Source organism: Gymnogyps californianus, chromosome 2, assembly GCF_018139145.2.
Source record: "Gymnogyps californianus isolate 813 chromosome 2, ASM1813914v2, whole genome shotgun sequence".
Taxonomy (NCBI): domain Eukaryota; kingdom Metazoa; phylum Chordata; class Aves; order Accipitriformes; family Cathartidae; genus Gymnogyps; species Gymnogyps californianus.
The window spans coordinates 98,484,124-98,502,958 of record NC_059472.1 but is presented as its reverse complement, the minus strand read 5'-3'; the positions used below and the strand labels follow the sequence as shown (position 1 = coordinate 98,502,958).

Here is an 18,835-nt window from a genome sequence, read left to right as displayed (position 1 = left end):
TGGGAAAACTGTAGACGTTTCCCAACTGCAGAGTAAATCAAGGAATTTGCCTACATAAGAGTTATCAAAAGGGTTAAAGCTACCAAAATTACTCAGTTTGATTTGACAGGAATGAAAGATGCAGCTTTAAAAGCTTACACAGAGAGGAACCGGTAACAGGCAAAACTGAGCAGAACTGAACCCCTCTCTCTTGCCTGTCGTCTCTTTTCCGTCACGTCTGCCTGTTTTGCTAGTTGTTTTTAATTCTTAAGCACCTACTGTATCTTTGGTGCTGTAAAACATGCAAAATCATATCAGTGCTGGGCTTCAAGCAGGTCAGAAGACTAGACCTTACTGGATGGCTGAGAGTGCAAATAGTGTATTACCGAGCTTAAGTGATTGGGTTACTCCTCTTGGCCTCCACAGGAAAAGAATTCTTAGGGAGGGAATTTTGAGGTGTTTGTTGGTTCCTCCACTTAAGTGAACTGCATGCTAACCTATGCCTGGGCATCCTTTTTCTTTTAATTTTTCTCATTTTCTTCACATCTCTCCTATTCTTGTTTTTTCCACTGATGAAGTTTAATTTTCTTTTTTGAAAAAAAGGTATACCTGAAATGTCATGACGCTGGAATACTTGCATTTGGTTTCACTCTCGTTGTATATGCAGACTTTTCTCTGCATTAAATTTCACAGTAAAGCATATTAGGAGAAGATAGCGTACAGATTGATTTCTTAGCATAAATGCCATCATGCATTGCAGATACTTTTTCACTCTCTACTGGTGACTTTGAAAGAAGATAAAATGTTAGATATAACAAGCACTGGGGTATTCTCTGAGAAAGCAGTTAACTGTGCCTGTCTGGTAGCATGTGTTTGGTTTAGGTTTTCGAGTTTTGTTCTGTGGCATTGGTTCACCTAAAGCACGTGCAGAAAATCTTCTTTCTTAGCTCTTTCAACAGGAAGACCCAGTTCAGCAAAGCACTTGGGCACCTGGCTTTCCACTGAAAGGACTGATTTATAATCAGCGTTTATTTCAGTGTGAAGTTAGATACTCGATGTAAGTTAGGAACATGAATACTTGGTTTAATTTGGACTGTAGAAAGCTCTTACTTTTGGTTGTTTTAAAAGGCTGCTTTTTTCTACAGTGAATTCATTCTAGATAACTTTTTATTTTCAAGTTTGCTCAAGAACTAATTTGGCCATTTCTGTCCCAGGAAATGAAGAGACGACGTATAGCCAAACCATTTTCAATGGAAAAGTTGCTGTATCAGATTGCAACAGCAGAAGCAAAAAAGGAAAACGGACCGACTCTGAGTACGATATCATCACTTCTTGGAGAGCTCAGGTAACGAATTGGGGGCCTGTCATACCTATTTTGTTTTCATTGACAGACTCCAGAGGTGGATGACGTAAGTAACCCTTTCAGATGCATGTCTTTCACCTACTTAACCAAGCAAAAGCCCAGCAAACGTACTTGAAGACAGCCACACGTGGAAGAAGCAGTTTCCTTGGCTGTATCTGATGTGAGAGTGCCCGTGGTTAGGATGTCTTACTCTAAGAATTCCCTACTTTGGGCACCATCAAAGAATTAAAACTACAGTTTGCCTTGGGTTTTTATTTTGTTGATTCTTGGTGCTGAGAGTCAAGATTTCCTGATGCATTATGTGAACTACATGGTGCCAAGCAGTTAAATATACGTTTCTTCAGTTTTTCAACCTCTTGGCATCAGTAGCCACTGTCAATCCATGTCTGCAGTGGGTTTTGCACCAGGAACTCTTGTCTTCAGCATCAAGATTGTTATACTACAGTTGTAGAAGGTACTTTGTTTACAGAAAGTTGTCTTGATTTAAACCACTGAATAAGTGAGCAGCTTATGCATGGGTGCTAAAGCATCTTGCATTAGAACTTGAAAGTTTTAAAGAAAAAAACCTTCACACTCCTTTTTCTCTCCAGTATTAAGGAAACGTGTAGGGTTTCTCTTAAGATAGGTAAAAAAAGAAAATATAATGTTGCCTGGCTTCCTGTGTAATGATGTTCTCTTTTGTTCCCTACCATGTAGTTGCTACCTATCTTTCAAGTTTGTGACAACTGGTACTCGAGATGTCAAGAAAGTTTTGATGAATGGAATCTACAAACTGTATTTAACTAACTAGCATGTTCATTTGGAAAATTTCCAGTGACATATTGAAGGGGAAAACAGCCCATGTGTTGTTTTAGTGTTCAGAAAGAAATACAAAGAGGTGTGCTGACTGCTTTACCTGCAGCTGGTTCCCCTGTGGGAATAATCACTTCCAAGTGCTTTTTTTTTTTTTTTTCCTTGAAGAGGAAAAGTCTGCAAGTGCGAAAGGTGAAACAGAAATGTTGGTGCTTGCTGTTAGACCATCACATCGACCTCTATCAGAGTGGTTCTCAAACTTGTTCTTATGCTTAGGTTGGAATTCTCTGGAGGATATCGGTCCTTCCTGTGGCTGCTTATGTAAAACAAAATCCCAAACAACAAAACCTGAAAAAAACCAACCAAAGTGGAACACCGTACCATATTTTTTTTCCTTTGTTTTGTTTTGCTTGTTTGTTCTGTGTCTTTTGCTGCCTCCTCTCCTGATCTGCCTTGGTTGCTCAGTTTGCCTCTGCCATTTGCTTAGCTTGGCTCTCCACCCATCTTCAGCTGTGTCTGGTGGTGAGCTTTTTTATTCTCCCCTTCCATCTGCTCAGCTCACTCCACACTTGCTGTCTTCCACTCAGCTCCAACCCGACCTGCTCTCCTAATGCTGTATAGTTCAGCATAGGAAGTATTGTCCACTTTGCGGACGCCGTGGGTGAAGGGCGGCTGGAGGGCTTAGTCTTTATTCTTAATTGACATCTCCTTCTTTTTCCCCTGAGTGTACAGCAAGATCTTCGTCTTTTGGCACAATCACTTGCCCTGCTCCCCCTTTCCTGCCTGAAGCACCTCATGGCAGCAGGTCCTTGGTTCATCTCTGCCTCCTGATGAAGGTGGCTATGTTACTCCTGACAGCAACGGCTCCTCCTCCTCAAGGTGGCTTTTGGCAACTTCAGGAATGACAGTCATGTTAGCCACATCTCCCGACTCTCCACATGGCCCCGAGCAACCATCGACCTCCAGGGAGTACTCGGCAGTCCCCAGTTCTCTGTGGAGCAGTTTGAGAACCACTGGCTTGATACAGTGGTCGCTGTTAAAATCCGGAGATAGCTTTTGACGTTAGGCAGCGTTTCTGTGGTGCTGGCTGTCGCTCACCATGCGTAGGGAATGGCACCAACCTCCAACAACACTCAGGGCTTTGCTGTGTGGAGCTAAGGTTTCAGTGATGATTGTGGTAAAAGGGTGATTATACATGGCTTTGTGGTGGTATGAGGCGATGCCAATGTCTAATTGCATAAAACATTCACAGGGACACGGAGCTGAGGCAGCGGCGGCAGCTTTACGAGGCAGGTCTCCATTCTTCAGCGCGCTATGGCAGCCACGACAGCAGCAGCACGGGGATGGATGGAAAGAAAAAGCCTCGAAAGTGGTTGCAGTTAGAAACGTCAGAGAGGAGATGTCAGATTTGTCAGCACCTCTGCTATCTTTCCATGGTGAGTAAAATCCTTTGCCACCGCTGGGGCACTGTCCCCCCTGTGCTAACGTACTGTAACGGACTCTAAGCATTTGAGGGACAGCACGTGACTACAGAGTCATCTCACGCACTCCACGCAAGACGCAGAGATGTTGATTTGGTTTGTGTCAGAACATTTATCGCCTTGGGCAGCGGTGACAGAGGACAAGAGTTAGTGTCAGCTAGCTTCCCTCCCCCTGTAAGGAAGGGATAAACTAGTCACTCAGCCACTCTCAGACACCCATGAGCATGTCTGCATTGCACTAGGAGGGGTAACAAAGATACCTGCAGGTTGCCAGTAGGAGTAAGTCAGTCATGGCAGAACGGTTCTCGGAATGAGCTAGCAACTCAAATACATGCCCTGAGTCTCAGGCGTGCAGCTACAGCCCGTGCTGTGACTATTTCCCTGCAAGCCAAATTGCAGGGTAGATGTATCCTACCTGTCAAGCTAAGATGCTGGTTGCCAACCTGTCTGTTCAAAAATAGAAGTCGTGCCCACAAGCTTTCTCTCTTTTTAGAAGTAATTGCCAACTGGCTTTTGAAGGTGTGCTAACAACTGTGGGGACACTTTCAGGTGTTTAGCTGTATGCAGAGCACCTAGAAATACAGCAATTCCATTAAAAATACCAAAAGCCCCTCCCACAACCTTATGTACCACTTAATTCCAAGATCAGATATTTAAATAAAAATACAGTGTGTGTGAGTCCATATTCAGTCCTTTTTCCTGTCATCTTTCAGGTTTTTCTGGTTAGAAATGTTAGGTTTTTGATGGAAATACAATGTACCTGTTAAATGATCAGATGTAGCTGTTCCCCTCCCTGGGAGAGAATATGCTCAGTTTATACATGTCTTTAGACCACTGTTTAAGCAGCACTAGTTTGAAGTAACTTTAAAATGAGTTTGTTTAAAAAAACAACCAACCAAACCCTCTTAATTCCGGTCCGTTTGCTCTGGAGTAAGTGTAATCAAGGGAAGGATTTTTCCATGTCAGTCTTAACAGTAGTAAGGGACAAAAAGTCAACTTGGTTGTCAAATTCCAAGCTGAATGTGTAGGCTTGGCAGGTAGCCAGCTGAGCAAATGTGACCTCTGCTGAATGAGACAGTAGCTGAGGAATCCTGCGGCTATGCTTCTGATTTTATCCTTATTCAAGACAGTATTTAAAGTAATGGGAAACAGCTGCTTTCAGGAAATCTTTAGGCTACATACCAATAAAGCTTTATGCATACATCATTATTTGGATTTGGCCTTCATTACTATTGGTGGGGTTTTTTTAAACTTATATGTATTTCCCAACATTAGCACTCAAAAAGGCATACGTACTTTCTTACACATTCAGAATCATTTCACAATGTGTAATGCTTCTTGTTTATGCCTCCTTCCACTAACTTGCAGTAAAATACAGGTTTAATAATTCAGACAATAATGCAATACTGTGTGCATAACATGGCTACAATTTCGAGCTTACTGCGCTTCTCTCCCCCGCCTCTGCATTTTTATATAGGTTGTGCAGGAGAATGAAAATGTTGTCTTCTGCTTGGAGTGTGCCCTGCGGCATGTGGAAAAACAGAAGTCTTGTCGGGGACTGAAAATGATGTACCGTTATGATGAGGTCTGTATGATATAGCTTTGTGATGCTGGTGAGCTTTGATACTGAAAACTTGGGAGTAGACTTAACTCTGCCTTTGTCCTACCAAGACCTCAGGAGACTGTGCTTAGGTTTTTTTGGTGTGGGAAGAAGGCACTTTATTATGATCTAAGTAAAAGAAATAGAGGGAAACATGATTACAGAGATGAAACCCAAAGCATAAACTGCACGAATATGTGTTACAAACAGAGAAGGGGATGCTGTAGAACATGAGCCTATGCTTTGACTGGTTAATTTATGGTCACTTCTGTGCTTTAGGATAACTTCTCTCTATTGATAACTGGAAGTTCTCACTGACTTACTCCAGTCCAGCCTGAACCTTCTTTAAGGCAAACTTGTAGAGTACCTGTAGATGAGAGGTCCAGTAATGGCTTCAAGCAGATGTGATGATGAATAATCACAGAGCTCAAGCTGGTGATTTAGGGCTGTGCCTGGGTTCTGGGCTAAGGCTACGCTGCAGTACAGTCAAGTAATGCCTCTTTACCTGTCTCATTAGCTCCATTTCTCCATTGTGTGTGAGGGGATGGGTGGGGAATAGAGAGTGGGGGAGCATTTTACTGTTAGCCCGAACAGTGGATAGTGAAGCAGTGGCAGAAATTACAAAATCAGCTCTTAGAGCTCAGTGCTGGTACAAGGAACTTTTTGAGATGGGCTTCTCAGAAGTTTCTGATGTATGCGCATAGAGGTATGGGGAAAAAACCCAAAAGGTAAGAAGTCTGAGGAAGATCACGCCCTTGCAGCTTTGTTCATTTTTAATTGTAGATTCTGTTCTGGTATCAGGTACTGTAGATATAAACAAGTACAACCTACGAAGCCCAGTGGAACTGCCTTTGTAATGCGATAAACACCAAAGAGTTTCAGGAAGTTATTCAGAAATTTTAATGTATTTCTCTTATTCTCGAGATTATTCAGTCCCTTACATCCTGTGTTTTCACAGGTCTGTTAATTCTATTGAGGTTTTCAAAGCCACTCTTTCCAGCAGAATCACATACAATAATTAGTTTTGCTAGGTTTTATAATTACAAAGTAGGTATTTTAGGCTGTGCTGGGAAAGGCAAGAAAACGTCTCCTTCAATACAGGATGATGATGATTTTTTTCGAATGTAAAAAACTGTCACAAAGTTTCTACATTTCTGAAAGATACTAACTGCATGCCTGGTTATTATTACAGAATTTTTTTGGAGGGCTGTGAATGGGGAGAGAGATAACCTGCATGTCAAATGCCATTTGTTAAATCTATTTAACTGTTAGGTAGACTTAATTAAGTAGCTGTTTCAACTTTGCACAAAAATAACTTCTCAACATTCTTATTAGGATGGGACAGCCAGTTCAGAAAAATCTCCCCCTCCACACCCCAAACTTCATCAAATCCCTGAATGCAATGGAATTAGGAGTGGCGTTGTAGCCAAGACACTTTGATGTGCAGTTCAAGGACTCTCTTGCTGATCATAGTGCCATGGACCTGTAGCCCTCCGTCTGCGCGGCAGCAAGCCGGCTTTCTCTGTGCATGGGCTCAGAGCACCTGGACACCCAGAGAGCCTAAAAAGCATTAAATGAAAGTAGCATCCTGTAACCAGTGACAACCATGTCACAAGGAAAAAGGGGAATCTTTTTCTTAGATTTTAAAGAAATATTTAGTGAATAGTAAATTATAAGCAATGTTACTGTGGATTTAAATTTATGGCATTTATAACTTTGTTCAGCAGTATGTTTTAAATTGTGTCTATCTGAAGAACATTTCTGACCCTAGTGAAGTAACTTTGCAGCCCAGCTGCTTTATTCTTGCTTAGTGGCCAGAGCTCAGACGTTTCTAGTTCTGCTGATTACTGTTTTTAAGTTTGGAGCGGGGAAGCTTCAGCAAGGGCAGTATTTGGACGACTACACAGTGCTTTTACAAAACTCCTCGTTGTGAATAAGTAGTATATGAGCCAAGCTTCTGCATAGTTTGCAAATATATAGATCCCCCCCCAGTTAAGTGCTTTCAGTCAAAAAGGCAGCCCTACATCTCTGTCTATCAGAAGTGACTGGAGAAAGAGCAGATGCTAATTTGTGTTTTGTTTTTCCCACTTCCTGAACAGGAACAAATAATCAGTCTAGTCAATCAAATCTGTGGAAAAGTATCTGGTAAAAATGGCAGCATTGAGAACTGTATCAGCAAGCCTACACCAAAAAGAGGACCTCGTAAGAGAGCGACAGTTGACGTGCCATCATCTAGGCTTTCATCCTCCAGTTCATCCAAAAGTGCTTCAAGTTAATCCTGAAGATGCCAACACTCTCATTTTGTCAATTTATATATATTTTTTGTAATTATTACACCATAGTTTGGAGTACTTGCTGTAGAATACAAGCTGTCTTTGCACTAGCTCTAAAGAAGATTTTCTTCTGGTTTTAGAGAACTAATTTTGTTTTAGCATTAAACTGTTGAAATTTTTTTTTTTGTACTTAGACTAGATAGATACAGCAGTCTGATTTTTTTAAACTGCCGTATGTTCACTGTTTTAAAACCGGCAAGGGGCTGATAAAATATTAATTTGTATTGTCCCTATGGCTGAAAAAATAAAAAGCCTTTTTGGTAACTGTGAAAAAAGGCTTTTAACCCATTTTTTGAATAGGTTAAAGTTTGATGTGTTTTATAATTTGTTCTCCAGTCATGTGAGCAGATTTTTCTAGAGAGAAAAGGGATAGGAGACAAAAACTTGAAAGAAATTGCTTTACTTTGGCTGTCTTTTATTCTGTCACGGCAAGATGAGTTTTGTAATTTTTTAAATTGGAGAATACACACTTTCTTTGGGAGGTTATGGCAGCTGAAGATGGACTTTGTTTCCTAACTGTAGGCAAAAGTAGGAGATTTGGAGTATGTTCTCTTACCAGCACATCACTATGCATCTGTTTTGAGGGGGAAAAATAAAAATAAAAAAATAAAAAAAAATAAAAAAAAAAAGGGAGGAAAAAAGACTGCCTGCCTTGAGGAGTCATGTGAGGGAAAACTGTGCCTGATTTCATTAGGAAATCCATTCTGTTATTTTTTGGTGCTGTTGGCTACTTTATCAAAAACCCTTCAATAGCATCCTTTAAAAAAAAAAAAGAAAAAAAGAAAAAAGTGATTGAAGCCATAAGTGCTTCTTTTGTCATAGACGTGCAATCTTTCTAACATTCCATTTCCATTCCACTGCTGTTTTTCACACCTTTACACAGTCAAGCATTAATTTTTGTTTTGAATTTGTTTCATTATATGCTCACATTTAGAGCCACTAGCAGGTCTGCATATTTCTTTTGAATGTGAAAATGCATTTGCTTTCATCTTGTCTATTTTTTCTCTTCATGTTGTAACAAAAAAAAAAAAAATCACACCTTTTGTACATATGCCTGTAAATTTTTTTAAATACTTGAGCCTTTTCTTGGGGTGGGGGGAGGGATGGCGAAGAGACAAGATGAAGAAAAGCCTTACGTTTCACTTTCTTCATCGGTTGGATTGGATGCTTACAGGGTTTTTCTTGTAACATTTATAAGTGCTGCTTACATCACTGAACAACAACAAAAAATAATAACGGAGTAGCTGTTGCCCTTTTCTGGTTGTGTGTACAGTATGTGTGGAATAAAAAAGGGAAAATGTTTTCACAAACTGTTTTGTTTCGTAATTGAATTCAACAATACCGTAGCTACCCATATTGCACTGAGCTTGCCAGTGGTGACTGTCAGGAAAGTCCTATAATACAATTTGTTGGTTGTTGTTGCAGAAGACTGAACTGTTTTGGAATATTTAACAATAACATAAACAGTCAAGTGTTTTCAAATGTGGTTGTCTGGTTTTTATGGCCTTGCTGTGTACTTTTCCCTCTTGACAGTAAACTTCTGACTATGGCTTACAGTTTGACATTTAATTTATTAGCGCTGCTCTGCTCTCTTTCCTTGTAAGGAAAGACTTCATGTTGTTTATTGCCAGTTTTTTGTTTACTTTCCAGGTTTGTACTACGAGGTTTAATAAAAAAACAAAACTTTTTTGGACATTTTGTCTGTCTTCTGGAAAGTGAGTGAGTAAAGTAAGCTCCTTCAAGAAAAATTTCTTTCAACAGCTGCCTCGATAAATAGTAAATATCTAACTGTAGGTAGTGAGCTTCTAGCTTTCATTTCCCAGAGAGGGGTCAGGAACCACTTTGTCAGGTAACAGGAGATAGATAGAGTGAGTCCTTAAGGAAACTGGCCACTTCCCAGCTGGCGAGCAGCAGGAGCTGCCTCATTGCCAACCATGAGCTTTGTCGGGGCAGGTCTTTGGAAGGGATCTACATCACAGCTCGTCCTTTTACTTACGCTGTTTCTGATTACATTCCTTCCCTCCGTGCATGAAGAGCAGGAGCCAGGAGCCTTCTCAAAGGAGAGCAGATCCCTGCAAATAGAGTGTGAGACTTGACAAGAAACAGGTGTTAGACATGTTCAGACCTCAAGTTTAGAGAGAAAAATGACTGCAGAAAAGAATGGCAGTAAGATGATGACGACTATAGGTCCTAAGGTTTATAAAACGTATGCACTTAATTTATAATTCATTCAGGTTTCTTTCCCTTAAATTGCTGGCTTGCATCAGTGTTGTCAAACAGATGTTACCATGGAAAAGTAAATTACACTGGTGCTTAGTATAAATAACCATCGTTTTTCTGATTGCGGAATTAGTCTCCTCTGTTCACTGCCATGGATAAAATATTTGGGTAATCAAGTAAAAGACATGGTTGGGATAGAAATACTTTATTTTATCTCGAAAGAGGAGTAAGTTTATACAATGCTAAGATATCTGCTCCACGAGGAGTGTAACATTTCAATATGCATCTCTCCTCCTTTTCAGTTTCTTTTTTTTTTTCCTTAACGCCTATGATAACTAAGTTGGTCCTGAATAAGAAGTGTGAGAGAGTAGACACTGCTGCATTAGTAGACAAAGGCAGTAGGCGGACAGTAGGTAGTAAAGAGTAGAAAATAACTTTTCATTTTGGTTTGGATCCTAAATCTTCAGTTGCAGCAGCTGAAAACATGCAAGGAACAATTTGGGTTCAGTATTACACATCAAGTCTAAGTATTTCCAATCAGCCATTTAAAGGTTAGTGGTCAAAGTAACTTGTATCTTTCCCCTTTAATTCTCTTATACATAGTATATACAACAGTTTTACTGCTCCCCTGAGCCCCAAGACTACTGTTAAAGTGTGTGTGCTTTAGGCATTTTTTTTTTTAAAAACCAACCTCCACAAGACCGGCAATTTTGTAAAAAGGCGGTATTACTAAGTAAAAAGATCTGGCTGTTACGCTTGGTTAGCAAATTGTTACACAGGCAAGCTCTTCATTCACTTGTTCATTCATTCAGAAGTCATTCTTAAAGGATATGGTTTTAAGATTCAAATAGTTTGAGAGTCACTTTCATCACTAACATCTGAAGCACCCTTTCTTTCAGTTACAGCAGCAAGAGCAGTGTCCACTTGAACTTCCTCTTCATCAGACTGAATAACTGGAGACTCTCCTTCACTTGCATCTTGGCTGGCAGAATCGGTACAGGTTGATGACAGTGAAGACAGTTTCTGTCGTAATTCAGACTGGCTCGGAACCTGAAGACTTATCTCATTCACGTAGGTGTTGGAGTCGGGCCCTTATAGTTGGAAAAAGAACAACAACAAAAATCAAGCTGTGGCTCAGCAAGCGCATTGAGAAGTCAGTATATTAACTGAGCTCAACAATGGTTAATGAGTTGCTGTTTTGCTTCTTTTGCAAAACACCATTAAAAAACCCTCCCAAAACCCAAAGCTGCCCTTCTGGCTTTTCTGAGGTTGATCTCAAATACAAGCCACAGGCTGGCTTTACTCTGTTTCTGATTGTGTGTATGTCTCTCGCTCGTTCTAGAATTGCTAACGCTTCAGATGAAGTAAGGTAAGATTGCAGGAGTATATAGCTGATGTCCAGTTTGCCTGTTAGCCAAGACCACTTAATCCTCCTAACTCTGATAAAGTCCATTCAGACTTCAGCATGTGCTGAGAATTGTCACCAATAGGAAAATCCTCCAGACAAACTCTGTCCAACAGAACAATACAAATAAACCTGGGTGAAATTAAAAAAAAGAAAAAAAAAAAAAACAACCTGGGAGACAGGCAATAATAGTAGTCTCCAGTTTTGACTAAAAACGAAGATGCAAAACAAATTCTTGCCCACAGCATGAAAGCACTCCTCTGGTAAAGCTATATCATAGCTCAAAAGTGCAAGATTTTAAGACTATGCTTCCTCCATATCCTATGCAAAAAGACTTCTAAGCAAGTTCAGCGTAGTGGTGTTTGCTTGCAGTTTGAGAGTTCAGATTTCAAAATTATCTTAGATCCTCTTCTCTGGACACTTCCTGGCAGTAAATAAGAAGGAAAAATAGGGAAACCTCTAAACAATCTTTCTACGTCATCTGCCAAATAAAGCCCTTTTTTCCTTCCCTACTATACCTAATGGGTTTCTCCATAGTCAGGGCACCCAGCTCTAGCACTGAGTAACCTTAGTGAGAAAATACTCTTAAAAATCCCGTGGGATTTTATATAAAAAGATTTCAAGAGGGTCGGATGGAAACGAGCTGATCACTACACCTTACCTCTGCTAAGGCTGTCTGCAGAACAGTTCATACTACATTGCCCTATGACTGGTCCCCCATGGTCTTAGCAAGTATCTGAGTTAAATTTTAAGAAGAAAACAGTCATAACAGCATCTGGAGGCAACAGAGGCTTGTTGTACAAGACGCTGTTGCTCGGGCACATTTCTTGCCCTAACTAGCTGCAACCTTAAATTTTGGACCTAAACTTGGACTGCACGTAGCCCTGTATGTGACATCATTGTTTTAGCTCCTCTGGGACCCAGGAACTCCAGAGGGAAACGTGCCCTCAGCCGGTCTCCAGTTTCAACACAAGTTGATAAATATCTGGTACAACATTCACGACTGACAGCCGACCAGCCTGCCTGGACTGAAAACACCCTGCCACTCCAACCGACCGTGTCAGTCCAGGATGTCTAGCAGGTCTACCGAGTTGCTTCCTCGGGTAGCACATGAATTTATACTGAACACAAGTGATACTAGGAAGATGTTTCTAAAGACACCTGTCTTTATGTTGTGCACACCAGCATGCATTAGATTAATTTACACAACACACACGGAGGAGGAGTTTTCTGGAGTGGCAGAGGCAAGTAAATTTTTCGGTTCAACTTATCGACTATCATGAAATGTTGCAAAACCAAGGCCCGTAAGCTGGCGATGTGTATAGCAAGACAAATTTGAAAACGTTTTAGTGTCTTGAGCTGATTTTCATTTTTACCAGTTACTAAAATAACTTACCTGCATTCTGTGGTGTTCAGTAAAATTGTGAAACAAATCTTGCCCTGACCAACCCAGTTCTCCACTGACAGCAAAATGAAGAGTTACCTTTAAGCCATCTCATTTTTCCGAGAATGAAAACTATTGCGTATTTGGCTTGACACTAGGGTGCCAGGTCCTTAAAGCAAGCACAAAAATCCCTTCTAATTCAGATGGAAGTGAATCCTCTGGAACCACAACAGCAAGATCCACAAGACTGTTACGCTGTAGTAGTAGTAACTGTAGAGGAGTAGGTCTTGCTGCAAGCCTCATCAACCTCTGCATTAAGGTTACAGTGCTAGAACATTACAGCACTGGTACCGGATATTACAGTGTACGTGCATATATATAATAAATATATATACACTATTTATACATACACACTGCAATACTTACATTACAGCACAAAATAAATCATACAATTTTTTCAAAGGCTAGTAAGTTTTACATCTGTTTGGGAAAAAACAACCACACCTAGTAGTTTCTACACTTCCTTAGGTAATCCAGTTACACTGTTTGTTAAGACATGAAGCTTCTTGGTCCAACATCTGCCAAAGACCCAGGAAGGGGAAAACAGTCCTAGATTCTGTAATTACTTGCATGCTCAAACGATGACCAACTTTAATAATGCATGAATTGAATGCCTATCCAAAACCAGCCCTCTGAATTTAGGTTTTGCAATAAAACACGAAAACCTTTCGTAGTCAAGTGTGCCTTGACTACTTACCGTAAACTGTTCATGTTCACAGCAGGTAATAATCACCTTTACATAGGGAGGAAGAAAATTACCCCAGGATATTATTAACGTTTTTCTTTACATATCCCAAAATATAGGATAGGATTTGAAGTAAACTGTTTCTTCACCATAAGTACTTTTATAAAAATACTTCAACCTGTATTTTCAAAAGAAATCTAAGTACATTTAAAGGAGCTTCATCATCTCCCCCAAGAAAACTTATTTTGGCTCCTTTGGGAAAAGGTGTTCTAGTACTAAAATAAGTTTTTAATTAAGAAAGCATACTTGCCTGGTGGATAAAGTATCCAGTATTACTAATTCCCTGCTTTAAGCAGATCCCTCCTCATGCTGCAACTTGCCAAAACGTAAATCTGGTTTTGTTCATCAGAACACGTAAGCAAAATTTTGGATTAATTTAATCCAATTTAACTAACATTACTAGCAGTAAGAAGGCTACATGAAAAAGCTGCAGTATCAGAATCACTAATCAGAAGCTTCCAGAACATTGTCATGTTTCATATATATGGACTGCTATGTTGAACCATGTCCCTGAACATCTCTCACTAAAGATCTTACACTATACAACTGGTCCGAATTTACTTCAAAATGCCAAAATTCTGGACAAATTCTAAGAAAGCAGTCTTAAAAATAAAAATCTAACTACCGCAAATTTTCTGTTGATGTTTGTTAAAATGTCCTCTATTAACTTTATATAGAGAAAAATGCACCTTAAAAGCAGTAACACACCACCTATCCATACCATGATAAATATAATATGAAGCTGTAGTAACTAGATGAAAAAAGACAGTCCAGAAACATCAAGTAGTTTTGCAGCAAGCTCTCTTGTACCGCAACTAAATGTTGATGTTTTGAAAACCACTAATGAAAAATATTCAATATACGTAAAGTGTAATGCTTTATGAGATAACATCATCCATTACGAATTGAAGCAATTCTGGTGATCTATCACTTTGTCTCTAAGCACGCTGTCATTACTAGTATCATACCCAGCATGGGAGAAAGCATATTATTGTCTTCGCCTCCTGAGTTTAAAAAGACATCAAGTGCTTCTTGGTCAGACATGTCCATTAGGTCCATCTGTTCCAGCATGTCCACGTTCACCTCCATGGAAGACATACTTCCAATCGGTTCTGTAGTAAAAATAGTGCAATGAGCAAACCGACAATCAGCTATGTGATGTTATTGCCTACAAAGGCTTCAATAGCTGCTATAATTGTATGCATTAGTAGTAATTAAACTAGATATGGAGGGAGCACACCCACAGGAGCTGCTCAGCAGCAATCTCAGTTCAAATCCAAGAGTACTCCGTGCAATCTTTGTTGTGAAACTAATGTCCATTACTGTTTTTGTAAAACAAAGCATTTTTAGCAACAATATTTATAGCAGTAGCATTGTCAAAAATACGCCAGGATGGGGCTCAGGGGCAAAGATTGAAACTTTCCATTTTGTAACACTCCTTTCCAATTCTCTCAACTAGAAATCTTTTTAGAAAAAAACACATTTAAACACACAATCACTAAACATCAGTACACAGAGAGACATGAAAATTCAGAAATAAGGATTAATGTTAACAGAGAGCAGCCATTCTTCTTCCTCATTCAATCGATCAGTCTAATAAATGACAGTAGTATGTAAAACCTCGGCTGATGCCCAATATCTTCTCTCAGCATGGGGATTTAACATTATTAAATACTCAAGCAAATTACTTATTATTGTCAATATAATACTGACAATTCACAAGGGAATTAAATACTTGGATGAATACTTGGATGAGCATCTTCTTCCTTGAACAATAAAACATACAAACACAGAACAAGTAAGTTCAGGAGTACTCAGATTTAAGTCCAGTTGCTGCATGTCTAACATCAAATATTACAATGAACAGTTTAACAGTTTATCTAAATTTAACAATTACACTATTAAAAGCCTTCATTGTGAACTGAGAAGAAATCCTATAATTTGATTGGTCTTTTTTCCAAAAATAGTATAGCTCTGTAGTTTTACATGTACTGCAGGATCAAATCTTTCATTAAAGCAGTTTCTTTGATATACATGTGTTCTGCATTATAGTGCAAAGCCGAAGTTCAGAAATTTAGGTACCCTAACCCTCTAACAGAGCCGTGTGTCCAGTACTAGCCAGTGACAATGCCCACTTCTAGTCTAAGTGGACTACATATATATATATATATATACAGAAAGCAGGAGACCTAAACTCAATTCCTTCCTAGACCAAAGGAATTTAGACTTACATATCCCACTTCTCAGAAGACTGTCCTAGCAACCAATCTAAAGCATCTTGCAGATGAGCGTTTATAGCACTCACGCAGAGAAATTAAAATCTTGGCTTGTGTTCCCTGCTCTGACATTACAAATGATAGCAGAACTGGTCTTGGAGCAGGGACAGAATCTTTACATTTTCTCCTGCCACATGAGTGACGTAATCTCCCACTTGCTTTCCTTCTGGTCCTACAATCCCTGCATTTTGGCCCAACAGATGGATACCTCCCACACAGAAGTGTCTGTAGTCTATGGCATTCTTGTGCTTTAACTAGTCAGGAGATGCCACACTTGAGTCATCTCATAATAAGGAAAGAGCTTAATCTGATCTCCCATGTCCTAATCGCATCCTCTGTATGTTATATAGACAATGGGAATAGCTACCACCCGGGAACTGCTTTGAAATACAACACTGAGCTTTCGTCTGCACTTCTAAAATTCTTCTGAGGCACCTCCTGCCAGGTGACAATCCCAAGCTTTGGAACTCCAGTGGACAGAAGCGGCCACCTCCATCCACATCTTTACAGATATGGATGCACTCTTCAGCTGCAGAGAAAAGTGCTGTTCCAGATGTACTTCAGTGCTTTGCATTTCCTCAGACAACAAGCAGAGAGTCTGACTGATTTTCTAAGGTGTCTAGTTCCCCTGGAACCCAAAGTTTGTTTAAATTGCTTATCTGAAGCGCCAATTCCACCGAGGAATAATTTAGACACTGCGATGCTTCATCTGTAAGCATTAAAACCGCTACTGACCCCTCAACAATGTTCTCCAACTTGTGAGTTTGTGGATTACACAGAAGGTATTTTAAAACTTGCCTCGCCTCTCTGCTATCTGCAAGTATCCTGTAGAAAGGTATTGCTCCATGTCCTGCTGGAAGGCTTCTTCAAAGAACTTCTGACGTTCCTTTAGCTTCATCTGCTGGGTGTGCTCCATATCCAAAACCTTCTGTGCATGTTCAGCATCTAGCTCAGCTGAGCATAAAACAAACAAACAAATAAAATATTGCATGTATATCCCCCTGACTCTCAGAATTTAAAAGCTACTGAACCAGTTCAATACTGACAGACTGTTACTACAGACTGTTAACACAGGCTGTTATAAAAGAAGGCTTCTGCGCTTTGCAACTATATTTTAAAACTGAGAGGATAAGAATACTGTATTAGGCAGCATAACCTTCACATTAAAGTGATGTCATAACTATTTATCTTGAGGCAAGATGCAGATTTCTTGAACTGTAGAAATAGCAACACCTGAAAGCACTGTCCATCAATAACCGGGATTTCAGAATGCTGCCAAAAAAAGTTATCAGATAATGATGCTTCTGCTATTGTATGTACCTAATACACACAAAAGTAATACTTCTAATTTGAATGTTGCAGCACGTTTCCACCACAATACAAGTGGATAGATATATATGTATGTATGCTTATATGTAGATACATATAAATACACATACATACATATGTGTGTGCGTGCACATGTGTGAGATTCTGGTTTTGTCAGCCTCCAGATAGACTGGAAAAATACTTCGAAGAACATCCTACATGTAGTGCAGGTACGTATCCACAGAAGCTGTGAAGGCAGCCTGAGTCGACAGGAGGTAGGTAACCAGCACTGTTTTCAATGACAACACCACACAGTTATTGACCTCAATATACAGGGTCTTCTCTGTATACACCAGCAAAGAATGTGCCAGAAGACGATGATGATACTGACACCAAAAAAGCAGAGTCAACTGCCATGAATTACTCATATGACACCAAAAAGAAAGGGTCAGCTTGTATAGCTTGTACAGACATACAGTGACAACCGAATTTGCTTATACGTATCCATGCTGGGTCTCTAGCAGTTCCTCTTTCCTCCTACAGTGAAAGAAGTATTAGACTGAATATCATTAGAAGAACCCCTTCCCTCCTGTTTTGCTCTGCAGGAGTCGCTGACTGGCCAGAGGATGTACAAAGAAAGAATCGTGCTTTTTAGTGAATAACAACATCTTCTAGAAAAAAAGATGTGGTAGCTATTGAAGTTCTAACTCTAGCCAGACCACTATTAGAATATGCTTTAGAAAAAAATGCTTTTTAGGAGGAATATATAAACTGGAACCCTTCCTCTCAGAGTTCTCGGTCCATTTTTCTAAGCTGGTCTCATGAGCTCTCTGCTTACAATAAAAAAAAGAATTTGCTAGCTGAGCTGCTGATGGAAAGGACGGGGGCGGCGAGAAGAGCTGCTGGTCTGGGCTGTTCTACCCATTAAGGGACACTCCAACAAATACTGCTGGGTAAAAAAAAGTCCAAGCTTTCACACACCAGACAGACACAGCTAGAATATGGCATCCATACAGATAAATGCTGAAAGAGCGTAAGGTTTTCTAGGACAAGCATCATGTCAGTCTTTCAGGGAAAATGTTATGTTAATGATATCTTAGAATATGGAAATTCATTAAAAGCATTTACCATTATGGAGATTATTATCCAAATGCAGAACATGTTTTATTAAACCAGGCAAAAACATCAGAGAGCAGTAATTCATTCTGTTGCCTGCATCAAGGTCACAGATCATATACAAAAGCAACTGAGCTGCAATAGTTGCCAAAAGGAGCCATAAAACTGGACAGACACACCAAATATCCATTAAAACATCAGTAAATATGCTGAAATCTTTTTCTTAAAGCAGATTTCAGAAGTAAAACGTCAGTGCATAATAAGGAAAGCATTTTCCTTTAAGTCAACACGTCTTTATTATCAATTACACTGTGGTGTACAACGACTCTACGGTTCCTTGAAGCAACTCCTTTACTACAGCCCTGAATGATAAGCAGTTATTAACAACATGGTGTATGATGCAGAAATGCTCTTCAATTGTAATAATAAAAGCCAGCGGCTCTCACTGACAACAGAAATTTCCTGTCTTTCTCGTAATCTATTCTGACAGTTTTGCACTCTATGTTGGTACTTCAGGATATTTTTAACCCCAGAACAGAGAGAGTTTCCAAACAACATGAGAGACTGATACAACTTTTTTTCTTAGTACTGCACCCTCTTTTTCACTTTGCCTAAAATGTGCCTTCCTATTGAAATTGTCACTGGCCAAAGCTAAATGGTAACAGCTGCCTGCTGTGCTGACATATTCCAAAGAAACTCAAAATACTCTAGCTGAAGAGCTGTCATAGGCTTGTTCTCCAAAGTCAGTTACAGAGAGTTAACATCAAGAACCT

At 39.7% G+C, this 18,835-nt stretch overlaps 2 protein-coding genes across 7 annotated transcripts in view; one reads left to right on the top strand and one right to left on the bottom strand.

Moving 5' to 3' along the window:
* Positions 1 to 8,638, top strand: part of JARID2 (jumonji and AT-rich interaction domain containing 2) — a 228,676-nt gene extending 220,038 nt beyond the window's left edge. For 2 of the 3 annotated variants that reach the window (XM_050915842.1, XM_050915844.1), the window contains exons 15-18: positions 1,194 to 1,324; positions 3,387 to 3,570; positions 5,093 to 5,200; positions 7,315 to 8,638. In XM_050915842.1, the coding sequence (XP_050771799.1) occupies positions 1,194 to 1,324; positions 3,387 to 3,570; positions 5,093 to 5,200; positions 7,315 to 7,491 (600 nt within the window). In that variant the 3' untranslated portion in view covers positions 7,492 to 8,638. Of the gene's footprint in view, positions 1 to 1,193; positions 1,325 to 2,038; positions 3,571 to 5,092; positions 5,201 to 7,314 lie in introns of those variants that run through there. The other variant, XM_050915843.1, reaches the window with a different exon arrangement.
* A 1,172-nt stretch (positions 8,639 to 9,810) lies between these two features.
* DTNBP1 (dystrobrevin binding protein 1) overlaps positions 9,811 to 18,835 on the bottom strand; it is a 73,988-nt gene continuing 64,963 nt past the window's right edge. For all 4 annotated transcript variants that reach the window (XM_050891190.1, XM_050891191.1, XM_050891192.1 and 1 more), the window contains 3 exons: positions 16,437 to 16,592; positions 14,331 to 14,474; positions 9,811 to 10,859 (listed from right to left, as the gene is read on the bottom strand). In XM_050891190.1, coding sequence (XP_050747147.1) covers positions 10,612 to 10,859; positions 14,331 to 14,474; positions 16,437 to 16,592 — 548 coding nt within the window. In that variant the 3' untranslated portion in view covers positions 9,811 to 10,611. The remainder of the gene's footprint in view (positions 10,860 to 14,330; positions 14,475 to 16,436; positions 16,593 to 18,835) is intronic.